Raw genomic sequence first — 16,628 nt, forward strand, 5'->3', positions numbered from 1 at the left:
AACATACAAAACATCGGAGATCCATCCATTGCACATCCCCAAAATCTCGCCCAACGACCTCATCCCCAATTTGATGTACGTGCCAAATGCCCCAGCTCTTCCACAACGACCCTACGGTAAGATACAAATATCAAATTATGTATACTTCAAACTAATTTTCTTCTTGTCCAGACTAGTCAATGACATTGTAATGTATTCTGTATATATTCTGCATCTTATTCAGGATGATAATCAATACAGATATTAAGAAAACAGGTTTCTCTGATTCACCACTTGTATTTTCAACAAATAAATCTAATGAGCTGAATTCGTATAGATACATTAACTTGTTAGCCAGCCTGAATTCTTTTCCGTCATCGTAATACCATGTAGAGCTCTCAACACGGCAAACCTCCCCCGGGAAAATGTCAAAATCTTGACCCTCTGAAATGCTATTTCCTGCATGTTGAGGGGCAAATTTTGCCTGTAGACCAAGCTTAGTGTAATGAAATCTCTATCCATGTAATTTATTGTCCTTGGATTGCGCAAAATTTTGTTCGTCATGATCAGCTAGGTTCCATCAAATGACGGAAAGGCGAACGCTGGCGAGAAAAATGCTATAGCCTGCTTTTTCCTTTTTAAGTGATTTAGAATAATTGTCTTTTCCTATGCAAACACTGGAGATGCTATGTACTATAGGTGATTTTTCAGGCTTCTCGTATCGTTGTGTGGGCGTTGTGATAACAGCTACCATCCTGTCGACTTGTATATTCGGAGGAATCTTTGCTGCGATACATTTCAGACAAAAGGTGATCAGGTGTTTTGTTCTTGCTTTATTCTTTATTTTCTGTTTGGTATTTATAAGCGTGTTTATTGGTCACTCTAAACAAAACGCAAACACACAATGTCTCAGTGAGATATATTCTTGTGCTTAGTTTTGGTTGCTATTTTTAAAAGGGATTATAGTATACCTCAGTATGGCGTTAGATGTCTTGAATCCAGACCTATTATATAACGTTCATGTCGCGTTTCATAGATTGGTCCGTTTGTTTTTGTTTTCACACGCCCCACCCTGTTTTGTCAATTAGGGTAGCAAATTCATGAACATGAGCAAATTTTCCTTGTTCCATGACAAAGTTGACAACAAATATATATAACTATTGTTCGTCGCTGTATTCAGATCAGTTGAGCGAGGTGGAAATCTTTTCTTTGCTTTTGACAGTCTGTATATAACCAAATAACTGACTACGATTATCATGTCTCTTTTCATGTCAGTCTGAAGCGGACACAATCTACACCACTGGGAGAGCTAGTGTGACTGACCACAAGTCCATGACCACAGTGAGTGGATACAATCAACTATTTGCCACAATTGCAGCATACATAAAAAGTAGAAAGAAAGTCATTTCTAATGGTGTAAAGAAGGGCATATACATGAGGGCATATTCATTTTATAATTATTTGCATAAGCAATGAGAAACATTTAGAATAGTTGTAAGGTAAACATTATTTGACGTATAGTAGGTATGACGTCGAGTAACTCTAGTTCTGATTGCATTCTTTATATTTTATGACATATGAAGTCAACCAATGGCTACGCGAAGGAATCATCGCCGGAAGTGACACCATTCCCGATGTCTAAAACCTCACAAGGTGAATATTTGATGCCCAGATTTTAGACCACTTAACCAAACTTGATACTGATAAATGTTGATTTTTAAACATTTCTTTTAATACTAGATATGCCAAAAATTCTGAGTTCGTATACAAGAGCTACACTCCAAATCTAGAAGGCATTCTCTGTTTATATGCACTTTATATAGTTTCATACAGTGCTTAGAACCGGGTGTTATCCACTTTATACGCACACAGTTAGGTAGACGTTACACAAGCATGTATTGCGCTGCTTTACACAGTGACTTATTTACACGATAGAATATTCTCCTAACTATATAATTCATTGACGTCATAATATTTATCATATGAATCCTGGCGACCAGATGTTGGCGGATAAACTGATTTAATCAGGTGCAGGCGGGTAAGTTGGTTAAGAAGTAGCATGTTGGTATGTTTAACAGACCAACACTTCATAACCCAACATGTCGCATGTTAAAAAGCCTGTATAGCTCAGACGTGATACTAATATTGCCCATTACACAATGTGTGGTGTTGATATCATAAGTCAAACTACTAAAGTATGAGAATATTCACGAAGACTAGTCTGACTTTTAAAACAATGCAACAGAATGTAATCTCTTTGTGCAGAAAGTTATGGGGGAAACTTGGAGTCGACGATCAGCTCTGGCAAGGGAGGAAAAGAAAAGGGAACATCCATAACAAACCACCGTGCGGCTGAATCTGCCGACAAAGGGAGAATTGTAACGGACACACCAGCAGAGAACATCGTGGAAGATCGACTTGTAATCTTTGGGAAGTGGAGCCAAAGCCTTTTTAAAATGTTTAAGATGTTTTCTCAGTGAGGATAGATTGAGCCAACACTAACAGCCAGACTTAAGTCTAGTAACGAGGTATTCACATCAGTCTAAATTAGGCATCTTGCCAAGTTGACGGAGTTACTCTTCAAGACACTTTTGAAATGTAGAGTAAAAAGATAAAGAATTGAGGGATTGTTGCACATATACAGGTCAGCTTCACATAACCAAGAATATACAATGTAAAGTAATGACAACCGCGAAACTATAACGTTACATTGTCTTTAATTCTAAAAATTCAAAGATAAAAGGGTATTTCATGTTTTACGGTCACTGCAGAAACCTAAATACATTTCATTTTTCATGTTCATCCTCAAATTTTTCAGGTTTCTAAATAATAGCTGTATTAAACAGGGTGTGGTTAACAGTTTCACTGCCACTGGAATGTGAATGAATTGAGTTGGATATGCCATGTTGGCCATGAAAACGTATTTATCTATTTATTAATAAGATGTATTTATTGTTGAATTTTTCAGAATATATGCATACAGGAATGTACTTAGTAGCTTCCAAGTAGTCTACCTAACAGTCCTCAGAACACTGTATGGCTGCTTTGTTGTCAGTTAAGACGGCCTCTGGGTCTTCTTTCACCGTCTCATCATCATGTCTTAAGCCTGGATTACTACAGGTTGTCTCCGGTACTTTCTCCTCGGCAGGTACAGGTGTATATCCTTTGTAGGCGGTACGTCTGTGTTGAAAACAAAACAAATACATATTTGTGACGTTTGCTCTTAGAGTATACGGTAGCTGTACTCACAACTACAGACACTTTTATTGAACCACGAATGCTGTTTCAGTGTTGATTCAGTTGTATACACCATTCAAAATTGTGGTACACGATGGTACAGAAAGATATGTAGCAGGAACCGCAACTTTCTCTACCTATTAGTAAACACATGTACACTCTGCATTAAGAACTTGAATTTTACTTCGATAGCCCATTTGCCGGGCAAGAAACTTCAAAACTATATATTGGTATGTTAATTTACTTTTCACGCATTGTTTGTAATGTGTTGATACGAAGGATTATTTATTTTCGGTAGACTTTTGCTTAATTGATCTTTTACTTTATGATGATGATTTTATGTCGGGGTTATCTCCCCATGAATCAGCCAGTAGGCAATATCATATATATATCCTGGATTACAAAATAAACAGACAAACAAAACTGAACGCACTTTCCGAAGTTCTCTCCTTCCTCCAGTGTATCCGGTAGACGGACACCTCGTGTCTCGGGCAGCAGTAAGGCGGCCAGGCCGGCCACCACGGACAGACCCCCGAAGATCAGGTACGGAAGAGGTCCCCAGACTTGTTCTGACAACATCACAAAGGGGGAAGCGATGCCGCCGACTCTGGACCACATGGAAGAGGCTCCAACGCCAACATTTCTAAGATAGAAATAAAGTTGCACATCATTTTTGATATCTTGAGTTTGGAATATGAAATAAATAGTCCATTTAGAAATGAAAACGTGGAAAAACGTGCATATATTTGAAGGTTCTAGTTCTTTTTTACAGCCACTAAAAACCTTTCTGCTCCGTATATTACTAACCTGACCACAGTTGGGTACAGTTCGGCAGTCCAGACATAGATAACGGAGAAAGCAGCGGTGTTGCCGAACTTGCCGATCATGGGGAGAGTGACTGATAACGGGTGCAGATCTGAAATAGAATGAAGAATATCATCAGAATACAAATTGTACAAAGCTGTGCATACATAAATCTAACGCTTCCACTGATATAAATGTTACAGCCATGTTTCTAAACTGATGCCCCGAAAGATAGTGTCATAAAATCCTGGTAGACTACCCGTAGGGTAGTGTCCGACTGCGCGGCAGCGTGTCGCTCCCCTTTCTTCCCGTAAAAAACATCGGCGCGAGCTGCTGACTCCAGGCCGCCTGGTGCCTCTGCCCGCCCGGCTGCCAGTCCGCCGTCGGGCGATGTCCTTGGTGCTGAAATGGGGGTTCCCCAAGGCGGACGTGTGGGGAAACGTTTAGCTAGCCTCCTGTGCAGGCCTCCGGGCGGGTGGGAGTATACTCCCTCTGATGTCTTTGAGACAATTCGTCTCAATTATCATAGATTAGATCTAGACGTCAGATCGATGATGAAAAAAAAGTAAGTCACAAACGTTTTGAATTGTTTCAAAAACCCAATCTGTCATTTTCATGATAGTAGCATAGTACGCTCGCAATGTAGTAGTAGAATGTACCATTCTTTTTTCCAAGCCAGCAGAGTAATTTCTAGAATGGACTCACTATAAGAAACTTTAATTAAAATTAATAATTAAACACATTTCTCAGACACAAAATCACTTACATTTCGGAAGGAACGGTGGAGATAGATACGGCGTTACGATACAGGCAACACCACCGAACAGCATGAAGAAAGTTAGGGAGGGGCGTCTGAAAAGAAAAAAATATCTATCGTCAATATATAATATACTGTATATGCTTGCAAAGCATGACTGTTGAATGGAATTTTCGGAGTTGAAATTAAATTTAAAGTAACCATCAATTCAATCTGTTTTCCTGTTCCTAGATCCTATCTGAGGTTTCGTGGCCTAATTATAGTTGTCGTGGCCTAAACACGATTGTTTAAAACGCACCTTCCGAAGTAACTAACTGTGAAGATGGAAAACAGCTGTGCTGGAAAGTCCACGAGATTCATGATGAGGAAGTTGAGATAGTTGTTCCCGCCCAACTGTGCCGTGTTCAAGGCTAACCCGAACCACACTACGGTCACCACAAACCTGGAGGGAAAATAAAAGAAATCTCATGTTGCACCCAAGCAAGAATACCATAAATGAGCACGTCGGCAGAACGCACTGTACCTGTACGATACCAGGATTTTTTTACGGTTTTCGTTGGATGTTTGGTCGACATTGCATCCGAATTTTGCTTGTTGCAGACGAAATCTTTTCGACGCAACAGTTGAAAACTATAGACTGAATTTCATCCTCAAACACGTACACTAATATGTGTAAACGAGACGTTCTACCGAATTCGAAGTGCTATTCACAGTACATTACGATTTCTTTGAAAGCATGGTACATAAGAACATATAAGCCTAATAAAGAAGGTCCAAAGATTTTAAGCTGGTTTCTAGTATTAACACACATAAGAATCAATGGGCTTACCAGTTGAGAAAAATTATGACAGATTTCTTGGCCATGTTTGGAGTCCGGACAATATCGAAAATGTTGTACTGCCTCTGTTGTGTGGAACAAAAAGTCAATATGTCAAAAAAATGTGTATAGTGCAATGTATCCAGCAAGTCAGACGACGTAATAACAAAATAGTTATTTCTTTTTTTTTTTGCAAACGTGTATTGATATGTTTAAAATGAAATCGAAGAAAAAAAAACGTTTCAAGGTCAGACCTTATTATCATTTGTGATTTGTTTCCTCCCGGCATGGAACACTTCGTCTGGAACCGTGACCCCGTTGACCTTTGCAGCGCGGCGGATCATGCGCACTACCTCCTCATTCCGCCCTTTGGAGAGCTGCCATCTTGGAGATTCGATTCCAAACCTAAAAGAGTTGGTAAACCACATTTTATGGATTATTTTGACGCACGGCATTCTTCTGTATGATTCACCATACTGCTATAAGGTTGGGTCCTTACAACCGTCCATATTAGAGACGGAGGACGCCACAAACACTCTGCTACATCTCACCCACTGCTCACCGACTCACGTGTTCACAATTTGCATAAAGTGACGTCATAGAAGCAGAAAAAGACTGGTGTTGCGGTTCTTTCTTCATTCTTCATAATACCATTACGTTGTCATTTTCAAGCAATTTAGGCAAGTACGAAAAAATATCTTGAAAAACAGTTCGACTGTACTGACCACCATGTAAGGACTAACACGACGTTGATGAGTGAGATGACGAGTTGCAGCCGGCTCCAGTCCCTGATGAGGTAGGCTATTCCAGTCAGCACCACCCCGCCCGCGGAGAAGGACGACTGGATCAGGGTTCCTGTCAGAGTTCTTCTGTCCACGCCAACCATTTCTGTCGCTGTTGGGAAGATAATGACACTGCCGAAGTAACGTTAACTATCATTGACCTTATCATGTTTGGTGTACGTTATTTCCTTACATCGTATACGTTTTTATAGATAATGTAATATTCCACTACTGCAGAATGCTAGTCTACAGGTAGACCAATTAGTACATATAATAATTACAGGTATGTTTTATCATGGATTCTTTAATGAAGATGGTAAAGAATCGACGTACCGATCACAAAAGCCGGTAGAAAGACTCCCATGGCGGTGAAGCCAACCAAAAGACGGAGGACCACAAAAACTTCGTAGTTCGGAGCGAAGGCGGTCGCCACGCCGAAACCAAGTTGTAAGAGTACAGCCAAATACATCGTCTTCTTTCTTCCGATACTGAGAAGGGGTATGATAGTGATAAATGATGTACAAAAGTAGGTACGTGTTTTGTACTGATAATGGTATGGTTACGTCATCAAAATTTGCATAAATTATCATCTTGCACTAAGGTACTTGCACAAAAAAATCATTGACCATGGGAAATCCTAAGTAGTATTTTAAGATGTCCCAAAAGTCCTCAGCCACCCTTTCTGACCACCTTAAAGGCATCCAATTTCAGGGCGCAAAACTGAATTTTAAAAGTTTCCTTGACCTTGTTACATTCAAATACAATGCACTGTCAAAGCCACGACACCTGTACCGAGAGGTTGATTTTGAGAAAAGCAAAAGTGATTGTTTATAATAAGAAATCCTGTCGCAAGATATATATCTACTTATTGTGAGATGTGGTAAACTGTACTTACGAGTCTGATAACTGTCCAAACACGATGGAGCCAATCAGAACGCCGACCATGAACAGGGATTGTGCCAGGTTGTTCAAAGGTTCATCCTCGCAAACTAAGTTGAACTACGGGATCCACAAGAAACACAAAAAATAATTTATTAAAGATTAACAGCAACATAATAAGCTAACCTGGCAATTAAGAAAGTAATTTGTAATGTTAGTTTTGAACCAATGTTAGGCATTTGTCTGGTATATATATATTTTTATTAATTTGAGGGTTTTCTCTTCATGGTAACCCTAATTTAGGTTCTTTTGCGAACACTTATGATTTAGGGTTTCTTGTTAGAGCTAATTTTAATACATAATAGTGTAACATACTAAAATGTTCCACTGGAGAGGCGTCATCAAAAAGGAATAATAACTGATCATTTGTTATTACGCTTCTTTATCAAAATATCAACATGATAAGTACACACACTCACCTCCATATACACGCTGCTGTTGTAGACTCTTCTATCGTACCACCACCCCTTGTCGCAGTCCAAAACTGTTCTGTTCGCTTCACTGTGGTTACGTTCGAATGGACAGCTCAGATTTCCCAACTCGTACCTGTTGACGCTGTACCGCTTACACTCGCTAGGTGTCTCTGTGTTGTCATCCTTGTCTGTCACCCAGGGGAGAGAGTAGTTGAGTCCGCAGGAGTCGTTTGGAGCTAGTCCTGCCTCCGCGAGTTCTGGGACTGCGCAGTGGTGAGATACCTGGCAGACATGTCAGATGCATCAGCAACAGTAACAATATTGCATTGATTCATTAATATACGGACTTGATTGCCAAATATTTTACAACTCCATGTACATGTACTTGTTGTAATATATGACATATTCTTACATATACATGGAGTTGTAGAATATTTCATATCTTTTCCTACATATACATGGAGTTGTCAAATATTACATATTCTTACATCATGATACATGGAGTTGTACAATATTTTACAACTCCATGTACATGTACATATAAAATATTAGATAGTGTTGAGTAGTTCCTCAACACTTACATGAATAAAGTTTTTGTTTTTGAACAAAGTCCGACATTTTTGTTTTACATTTTACAAACAAAAATGTCGGAATTTGTAATTCATCAATTATCATTATACTGAGTGGTAATTAAAATTCCTTTCTTACTCGCAAAGTACTCACTCGGAAACCCCACTCGGAACCTCCTTGCTTTAATAGAAGTACAATGTAAATATTTTGCCTCCGTCGATTGCGTCACTGCCCTCATATGACCGGCATGTGACTGAAGTGAACAAAGGACAACCCTGTCCTTGACATAACATACAACATTACTACAGAACCCATTCTATAGCTCATCTTACCTTGGCTGCTAAGAACGGCATGGCCAACATGTGGATCCCAACAGGAATGCACAACAGCAACAGTAGAACAAACTTGATCTTCTGGTAGGTCCCGAACGATCCAATGTAGCCAAGGGCCGCGTCGTAGTCCACCATTTTGTTTGGGCCCGGAAGAAGCGGCCTAGATTCGCCGGCTCGGTCGTCGCTGGCCATGATTCTGTCTTTTCTAAACGATGATGTTGAAGGAAAGAATGGTTCTAGGCGTCCAGCGGTGGGTCAGGTCATTATACAGCTTGAAAAGGGCGACAGACTAGCAGAGACAAACAGCTTTTAAATCCTGTGGGAGCAAGCGAAGCTCTTTGTTTTGTTCTGTCTGCGCCATGCTGATCTCCCGGCGGATAGACTGACCCCGACAAACCGGGCTGCCAAGTTGACCCGATAGCTTATGATTAATTTATGAGGGCAAAAAGCAGGGAGCCGTCCCGTGTAGTCTAACAATGGTGTCTTCATTTTATATCAAATGAAACGACTCAATAACATTCGTACTCGAGATTGTTTTATTGCAAATTTGCAGTTACATGTACTTCATTCCATATCAGATAAATTTGATGGGTAGGGAGTAATGCTAAACTTTCATGAAAGCTCCTTGGCTAAACAAACAGAAATAGTACCCCCTAAAGATTTCCACCGTACACTTACAATTATACATGCATAATAATAGGAGCACACCAAGAGAAACACAGTGAGTTATCTCTTTATTCAACATGACAACAAAGTGACGCTGCACTCAAGTTGAACTACTTATTTTGCCAGCCCCACTTAAATATACAATATCATATATGAAAATTTAAACAGAATTGAGCGTGAGTTATCGATTTTTAACAATCTGAATTACAATTGATTGGCTATCTGTGTCGTTTTTGCATATACATTTTCGTTACAAATATTGTGAAAACTAGACATGATGTACAACTATTTTTTAAAGGTAAGGCCATGTTGATTTGATTACATGTATATGGATGACATCCGCGCGCGCATGAATTTTCGGCCGTTTCAAAAAAAAAAGTTTTCAACCATACTGTAAATCGTACAAAACAGTTGCAAAATAAGCAAAAATATACCATAAGTTACAAAAAAAATTAATAAAAACTATACCAATGTCGTAGAATGCCAAAATCAAACGAAAAAAGACGAAATTGTAAAGAAATGAACTTGAAGACTAGATTATTCGCCAAACCATATTCTGTGCCATTTGCTCAACCCTCATGACCACGTAGATTTCATAATGAAAAGAACTTTTTTTTTTTGCAAAACTTTTTTTTATTCGCACGCGCGCATCAGTTTTGGGGCTCCCGGAGGATGTCATCCATATAATCAAATCAACATGGCCTAAACATGATGTACAAACATTTTTGAAAGTTAGACATGTTGTCCAATATCTATAACTGTGTGACTTCCATAGCTGCCCGGTAACTCGTGTCACTGTCCACGGAGCTAGCACGACCCTTCCGATCCCCGAGTGATGTGGTAAACGCCGGGTTGACGTGTGCCTCCTTCTCCTTCTCCCTCGCTCCCACACTTGAGCCGTTCTTAATTGATGGCACCTTCTTGTCTCTGAAAGAATGAAAGAAAAGAAATGATACAGCAGTCGGCCAGTCTGTGCCCACTATTGGCCACTGAGTATACCAGTGTACACATGCATTTGAATATTTAAGAGGACAAAGAATTGTAACATCAATTCCAACGTCCAAATCCGGTATTTGAATTTTCTATGACACTTTTGGAAGCCCGTGTGATACCGCTAGTTATCACACAGGCCGGAACAACCGTATCGAACGATATCGTGGTCCAGGTTCCTCTATAAATAGTACAGTCTACTCACTTTCCGAAGTTCTCTCCCTCCTCCAGCGTGTCCGGCAGGGGAACTCCGAGCGTCTCCGGCAGCAGCAAGGCCGCCAGCCCGGCCACCACGGACAGCGCGCCGAAGATCAGGTAGGGCAGCGGCCCCCACGCCTGGTCCGACAGCTGGACGAACGGGGAGATGATGCCGCCAACTCGAGCCCACATGGAGGACGCTCCGATTCCAACATTTCTAGAAGCAACGTCGCCATGATAAGTTATTTTACGTACAAATCGGTATTTATGGTAAGTTATGGTAACGGCGACGCCACTTAACCATGAACTGATCCATGGCGCGAACTCCATTGTCTCTCGAGACAGAAGGATGACAACATGGTAACGGTATTTATGGTTACTCGAAGTTTTCACTTTTATATATTTCCAGTAACGGAAAATAACTCTCACCTGACCACTGTTGGGTACATCTCGACTGTCCAGATGTAAATGATGGTGAAAGCAGAGGTGATGCCGAACTTGCCGATCATAGACGTAGTGACGGATATGGCGTTCAAATCTGTGAATTACAAGTACGCCGAGTTAAATGTACTGACATGCAAATAGAATAGTCCATATACAAAATTAGTAGAATGATAAATTGTTGTTGTTGTACTTACTCTGTGCTAGGAAAGGCGGCGCCAAGAATGGAGTGATGATGCAGGCTATCCCTCCAATCAGCATCAGGGAAACATGTGGCTTGCGCCTGAAGGTAAGGGTACAAAAATGAAGTAATTGAAGTTGGAACGCCACAACAAAAACGGATATGAGAGTCCCGTGTTGAATGGGTAATTGCCGACAGGGTATCACCAGCGCTAAACCAAACCACCAGCAAACCTGGTACGCTCTGCTTACTGTGGGAAATTGAAATAATAAAAAAAAACACTGAAGATCTGAAATGAGAAAAGTTACCTTCCGAAATACTCGATGGCAAAGACTGCGATGAAGTACGCCACGATATCTACAGCGCCGCTGATGAAGAAGTTGAGATAGTCGTCACCGGCCAGTGATGACGTGTTCAGCGCCAGGCCGTAAAATACCATCGTCACAACTAACCTATGGGGAGACAAACGGCATAATTACAAAATGTTTGGCGCCGTTCGCACTGCAAAACGGTTTGATTCGTTTCGGTAGGATAAATCGGATTATTTGTGGACATGGACGCTCGAAAACGGTTTCGATCCGTTTTATTCTGAACCAGCTCCGTATTGTTAACTCACCAGTTGAGGAAGACGACCACGGACATTTTGGCCATGTTTGGAGTCCTGACCAGGTCGATAGCGCTGTAACGTTTCTCGTCGACAGGCTAGGAAAAATGTCAAAAAGTTACCACGAGTCTCTCCATTTTGCACCAAACAAAATGACCAACTGCCGTTTAAGTTGAGTGGCATGAAAAAGCCGTGGATTGCCTCAAAACATATAATTTCTACTTTTTGAGATCGAGTTTTTTTCGAGATTTCATGTCAGAATAACAAAAATAAAACGTACCATTAGAAACTTCTAAAGATGATGTAAAACCAGATATCAATATTGTCTATTTCCCAAGATACTAGTACTGTTTGGATAATATTACTTCTTTTTCGGCGCGTTGCACTTTTGTGCTGTAGACCTCCTCGGGAATCGTGACTCCGTTCATTTTCGCGGCTTTCCGGACGATTGCCTCCGCCTCCTCGTCACGATCTTTGGACAGCAGCCACCTGGGAGACTCCCCTACAAACCTTTTCAATAAAGAAAAAACAAACTCTCATGTTATAACACACGCGTCTACGATACATTAAGAATAGAGGCAAAGTGATATAATAATTTCTGTCGTACTGATTTTAGTAGCTACAAGAGTTCCACGATCTCATACCTTCGCCAGATGATGTTAACTTTTACGACTGGCGAATGGTAAATAAGTTTCTCATTTATATTGTATCCTCATTTGCATTGATTATATCAGTATATGTAATTGATATAATCGTATTCTTCACCCAATGACAGTCTTATCTTTACAAAGTCATCCAATGACAGTCTTATCTTAGTCATTCAATCAAAACTTAACCTTCTTGCGAAGGTAAAAGTAGAGGCAACATATGAATGAAAGGGCATTCATTGAAGGTTGACAAGTGGTATTATAATCGACACCTTTTATCCCTTTTCATGTCCTTTTGTTTAAACCAGTAGAATCATAATCACAACATAAAGGAACGCTGCGTACCACCAGAAGAACAGCATGGCTATGTTAGGAACCGAGACTACAAGTTGTAGTGTGCGCCAGTCCCGGACTGCGTACGCGATCCCCGCCAGTGCGATGTTAGCGGTGGAGAACGCCGCCTGTAGTAACGTCCCCACAAGCGTTCTCTTATCCGCTCCGACAAGCTCCGTTACTGAAATACATTTCATAACAATGATTTCGTCTCATGGTTTTCTAGATCTTGCACGATACTGTCAATGGAATTCAAGGTTAAAGGATAAGGCTTAACATATTTGTGCTATGTAGTTTTGAAGGCAGATGCAATGTTTACTTACTTTGCTTGCCAAGGCTAAATAAGGAGCGCCATTACAAATCGGATTCACTGCACGAAAGCCTACCTTTAAGCACACTTTAAACATATATAAAAAACGCCACATTTAAAAAAAAACGCCACATTAAAAAAAAGCCACATTTTCGCATGCTCTAAGGTGTGAGGAAAGACTGGATTTTGTACAGTGACGGCACCTAGGCTAGACAAGGCCAACCTAAAAATGGACTATCACAGAAATCAATGACTCTATTTAGTTAAGACAAAACTAAGAGGAAGATATACATTTACGCACCTATCACAAACCCGGAAAGGAAGGCGCCCAGAACTCCCCCTCCCACGATCAGACGGAAGATGACAAACGCCGCGTAGTTGGGCGCGAATATCGTCGCTACCCCGAACACGACTTGCACAAAGATGGCCAGGAACATGGTCTTCTTCCTGCCGATACTGAAGTGAACATGACATATACAACCAATGAATGGCAGTGTTCTGGACTCTTTGGTGGACTAAATTGATGGAAACCAACCGTACGATAAATGTTTTACCTAGGCGTCCTCTTCTTGAGTGCATATAGCTTCATTAAGTTGAAGTTTAATTTTCAAGTTGAAGGGTAAGAGAAAATGTATCTGAACTCTTTAGTACAAGAGTCCTCTTCCTCAAGGACAATACTTGCCAAAAGACAGAACTATTCGAGATGTAACGTTACAGTTTTCACGTAATTCCATTGTGACATTGAATGAGCGAACGAATACATGTATAAATGGATGAAGGCATAGACGAATACAATGAATGAATGGCTAAATAAACAGTGTCTAAAAGCGTACATGTACTCACATGTCTGACAGCTGTCCGAAGCCGATAGACCCAATGAGAACTCCCAACATGTACATGGCCTGTGCCAGGTTGTTCAGGGCCTGGTTTTCACACACGAGGTCGAACTGGAGAAATACAAACATGCTGATCGACTATAATATCTGTTCATACTTCCTTAACATCATTACACAATACATTTTAATTTTACACCTGTGTGAGCGGATTCGTGGCATTGTATACCAGCCAACCAATGTTGGCTGAAGTTCGGTTTCTGTACTCCCGCCCATATACCTGAATGTTTTGATTTGGCTGGCGCAACCGAACAGAGGCCAATCTGGCCGAACGCCAGCTGATCCAGCCGACCTTGCTCCAGACCTATTCCTAACCATGGTTGTAGGAAGTTCGGCCAGTGTTCGGGATGCCATATCTGGCTATGTGTGACAAGGGCTTTAGGTAAAGGAAGTGGCGTAAGAGCTTTGGTTTAATTATCTGTTATTGCCTATATTGGGTTGGTCACGACATGCATTTGTCTTATATCTAACTGTTTGAAAATTGGTTGCTACCTGATCAAATATAAGGAAACAGTCATTTGCAAGGAGACGTACAATTTGTTTGGGCGCATTGTCAAATTTTGTAAGTCGCTCTTCCATTGTTTTCATCTGCTGACCTTTCATCATTCTTTATTTGTGAAGGGCGGACGAACTGTAATTTCACAGTAGCCTAGAGTCAAGCCTTGTTAGCTTTGAATTAATCCGCTAAACTGCCGCAGATCTTGGAGGGCGGAGCAAAGCTTCAAAGAAGTCTGGACTCCAGGCTAATTTCACAGACTGTGCCTAGATTTTATTTCTTCGCAGTAAGTATTTCAACAAGCAATGGCATTACGAAGGGATGACGTCTTTGACCACCAGTTGTAATTAACTGAATCATTAACTTGGAGCCCTTGATATGGCGACTGGGTTTGTTTACATCAGCTGGTCTTTCAAGCCTAATCAATTATTGCAAGTGGTACCTGCAGTGTAGGGGAACATTGGATGCCTTCAAGAGTCAGTGTATTAATAGCCTTCTGTGCAGGCCGCGCCCCGCGGCGATGGGGAAGAGTTTTTAACGCGTTATTTTAATATAGCCGGCCATCCTACATAGTCGCCGAGAGAAGGTTCCATTCCGCCCACGGGTATTAACCTAATCAGACCCCTGTTATTCAGTATCAGTAATGAGCGCATAAAATACTTATAGACAGACTGACCTCCATAAAAATGCTGCTCTTGTACTGCTGACGATCATACAGCCAGCCTGCATCGCAGGGTTTCTCTGTCCTGTTTTCTGTCGTGTCTCTCATTAATGGGCAGGACAGATTCCCAAGCTCGTACACGCTGACGTCGTAACGAAGGCATGAGCTTGGGGAAAACGTCTCCGTCGTTTGGTCGTACGTCCACGGGAGAGAGTAGTTCAGAACGCAGGCGTCCTCAGGTTGTAATCCCGCAGCTTGGGATTCAGGAATTGCACAGTGATGTGAAACCTATAAAAAAGAAATAAAAAAGAAGAAAACAATCGCTTAAAGTGTGCCGGTAGAACAATATATAGCGTTTTAATGAATGAATGAATGAACACCTTTGTTGTAAATCTTGCCCCACTGGGCTAAGCACAGCTCACATGTAACCAGCTATATAGATGTATACGTCTAGTATTTTCTAGTACTTTCGACTTCTCGTTTCTTGGTAATTTATATTGCTTACAGCTCGAGGACTGTACGCAATATAGATTTCTGTATACTATTCAATTGATCAAATACCTAAAATGTGGAAATTTACTTAACACATAATCGAAAAGTGCTTCTTTAAATCTATAGTATTGGAATGTGTGCGAGATGCCGGTTAGCTTGAGGAATGTGTGTGCTGGTAGAACGTTATAGAGTGGACAGTACGAGTGCAGATATGGGAAAGATTCAAACTACCTACCCGTGCGCCTATAAAAGGCATGGACAGCATGTGAAAGTTTCCCGGGAAGACAATGAGCCAAATCATGGCCACCTGGGCCGCCTGGTACTTTCCAAGCGACCCCAGGTAGCCGAGAGCGGCGTCGTAGTCCACCATTTTGGGTCAGTGTTCGAAGCCCGGATAAAACTGGTCAAAGGCAAATGTTATGAACGCGGCGAGCGATGTCGTGAGATTTATTTGGGGGCGTGTATGTGTGCTGTGTTTGTTGACAGTAAACAAAGATCGGTCACAGGGTATGTTTACGTTTAGGGGTGTAGCTGCTAGTATAAGGTACCGCTTCGTAGACTTCATCAATCTCTCTATCTGTTGGAACGTTCTCTCACATACTTGCACTTTAAAAAGGTTGGTTTGTTTGTCTACAAGACAGCCCAGACTTCATCTCATGATGCTTTAGTGGGCCCTCACAAGTGTCATACTCACTAATCCCTATTCAATATTGACCTAAAGAAAACCAATCCTTGCGTACGAACAGAAAATTTCAGACGAAAGGTCAGCATTACGTAACGTATTGCATCGAGGCTTGAAGTACTCGGAAAACGCTGACGTTTTGCACTGCACACTCTGTACACAAAGACTGACAAGTTGATATATAACAGCCTGGCTGTTCCCTAGTGCTGCATTCCCCTACGTGCATGTGTGCTAGTCAAGTGGCCGCATTTGTCATATCGCAAGTTTTAAGCATTCTTTCAGTGAAAATTCCTCGATGACCTGAATCTGAATCCAGACGGGTTTCTATTATCAGTTTTCCAATAGACGAAGACGACTATCCAACAACAAGCTGAAAACACAATTCATTGACAACCTGTCAATGC

General features: G+C 41.1%; 2 protein-coding genes across 2 annotated transcripts; both read right to left on the reverse strand.

The window, feature by feature from the left end:
• Positions 1 to 2,195: 2,195 nt before the first annotated feature.
• On the reverse strand, positions 2,196 to 9,033 carry LOC109482002 (organic cation transporter protein-like). Its single transcript, XM_019784637.1, has 12 exons — positions 8,631 to 9,033; positions 7,735 to 8,010; positions 7,272 to 7,375; positions 6,710 to 6,864; positions 6,320 to 6,488; positions 5,849 to 5,999; positions 5,607 to 5,680; positions 5,076 to 5,219; positions 4,787 to 4,872; positions 4,024 to 4,132; positions 3,650 to 3,859; positions 2,196 to 3,159 (listed from the first exon to the last, which is right to left on the reverse strand). Exons 1-12 carry the CDS (start codon positions 8,820 to 8,822, stop codon positions 2,994 to 2,996), a joined length of 1,836 nt encoding a protein of 611 aa, XP_019640196.1. The 5' UTR covers positions 8,823 to 9,033; the 3' UTR covers positions 2,196 to 2,993.
• Positions 9,034 to 10,487: 1,454 nt separating this feature from the next.
• Positions 10,488 to 16,086, reverse strand: LOC109482073 (organic cation transporter protein-like). Its single transcript, XM_019784733.1, has 11 exons — positions 15,778 to 16,086; positions 15,066 to 15,338; positions 13,844 to 13,947; positions 13,302 to 13,456; positions 12,703 to 12,871; positions 12,076 to 12,220; positions 11,723 to 11,808; positions 11,415 to 11,558; positions 11,123 to 11,208; positions 10,914 to 11,022; positions 10,488 to 10,701 (listed from the first exon to the last, which is right to left on the reverse strand). The coding sequence occupies exons 1-11, from the start codon at positions 15,910 to 15,912 to the stop codon at positions 10,488 to 10,490; spliced, it is 1,620 nt and encodes a 539-aa protein (XP_019640292.1). The 5' UTR covers positions 15,913 to 16,086.
• Positions 16,087 to 16,628: the final 542 nt, after the last annotated feature.

The sequence above is a fragment of the Branchiostoma belcheri genome, unplaced genomic scaffold (genome assembly GCF_001625305.1).
Source record: "Branchiostoma belcheri isolate BF01 breed outbred unplaced genomic scaffold, Haploidv18h27 scaffold59, whole genome shotgun sequence".
In the NCBI taxonomy this organism is placed as follows: Eukaryota; Metazoa; Chordata; class Leptocardii; order Amphioxiformes; family Branchiostomatidae; genus Branchiostoma; species Branchiostoma belcheri.

What these genes read in the sequence shown, in the direction of transcription:
- LOC109482002 (XM_019784637.1), bottom strand. Translation starts at nt 8,822, where the DNA reads ATGGCCAGCGACGACCGAGCCGGCGAATCTAGGCCGCTTCTTCCGGGC. An exon ending in ACAGCAGCGTGTATATGGAG is followed by an intron (nt 7,376 to 7,734) that starts GTGAGTGTGTGT and finishes TGGATCCCGTAG; the next exon opens with TTCAACTTAGTTTGCGAGGA. An exon ending in AAATCACAAATGATAATAAG is followed by an intron (nt 5,681 to 5,848) that starts GTCTGACCTTGA and finishes TCCACACAACAG; the next exon opens with AGGCAGTACAACATTTTCGA.
- LOC109482073 (XM_019784733.1), bottom strand. Translation starts at nt 15,912, where the DNA reads ATGGTGGACTACGACGCCGCTCTCGGCTACCTGGGGTCGCTTGGAAAG. An exon ending in CCTTTCCGGGTTTGTGATAG is followed by an intron (nt 12,872 to 13,301) that starts GTGCGTAAATGT and finishes AATGTATTTCAG; the next exon opens with TAACGGAGCTTGTCGGAGCG. An exon ending in GCCATGCTGTTCTTCTGGTG is followed by an intron (nt 12,221 to 12,702) that starts GTACGCAGCGTT and finishes TTTATTGAAAAG; the next exon opens with GTTTGTAGGGGAGTCTCCCA.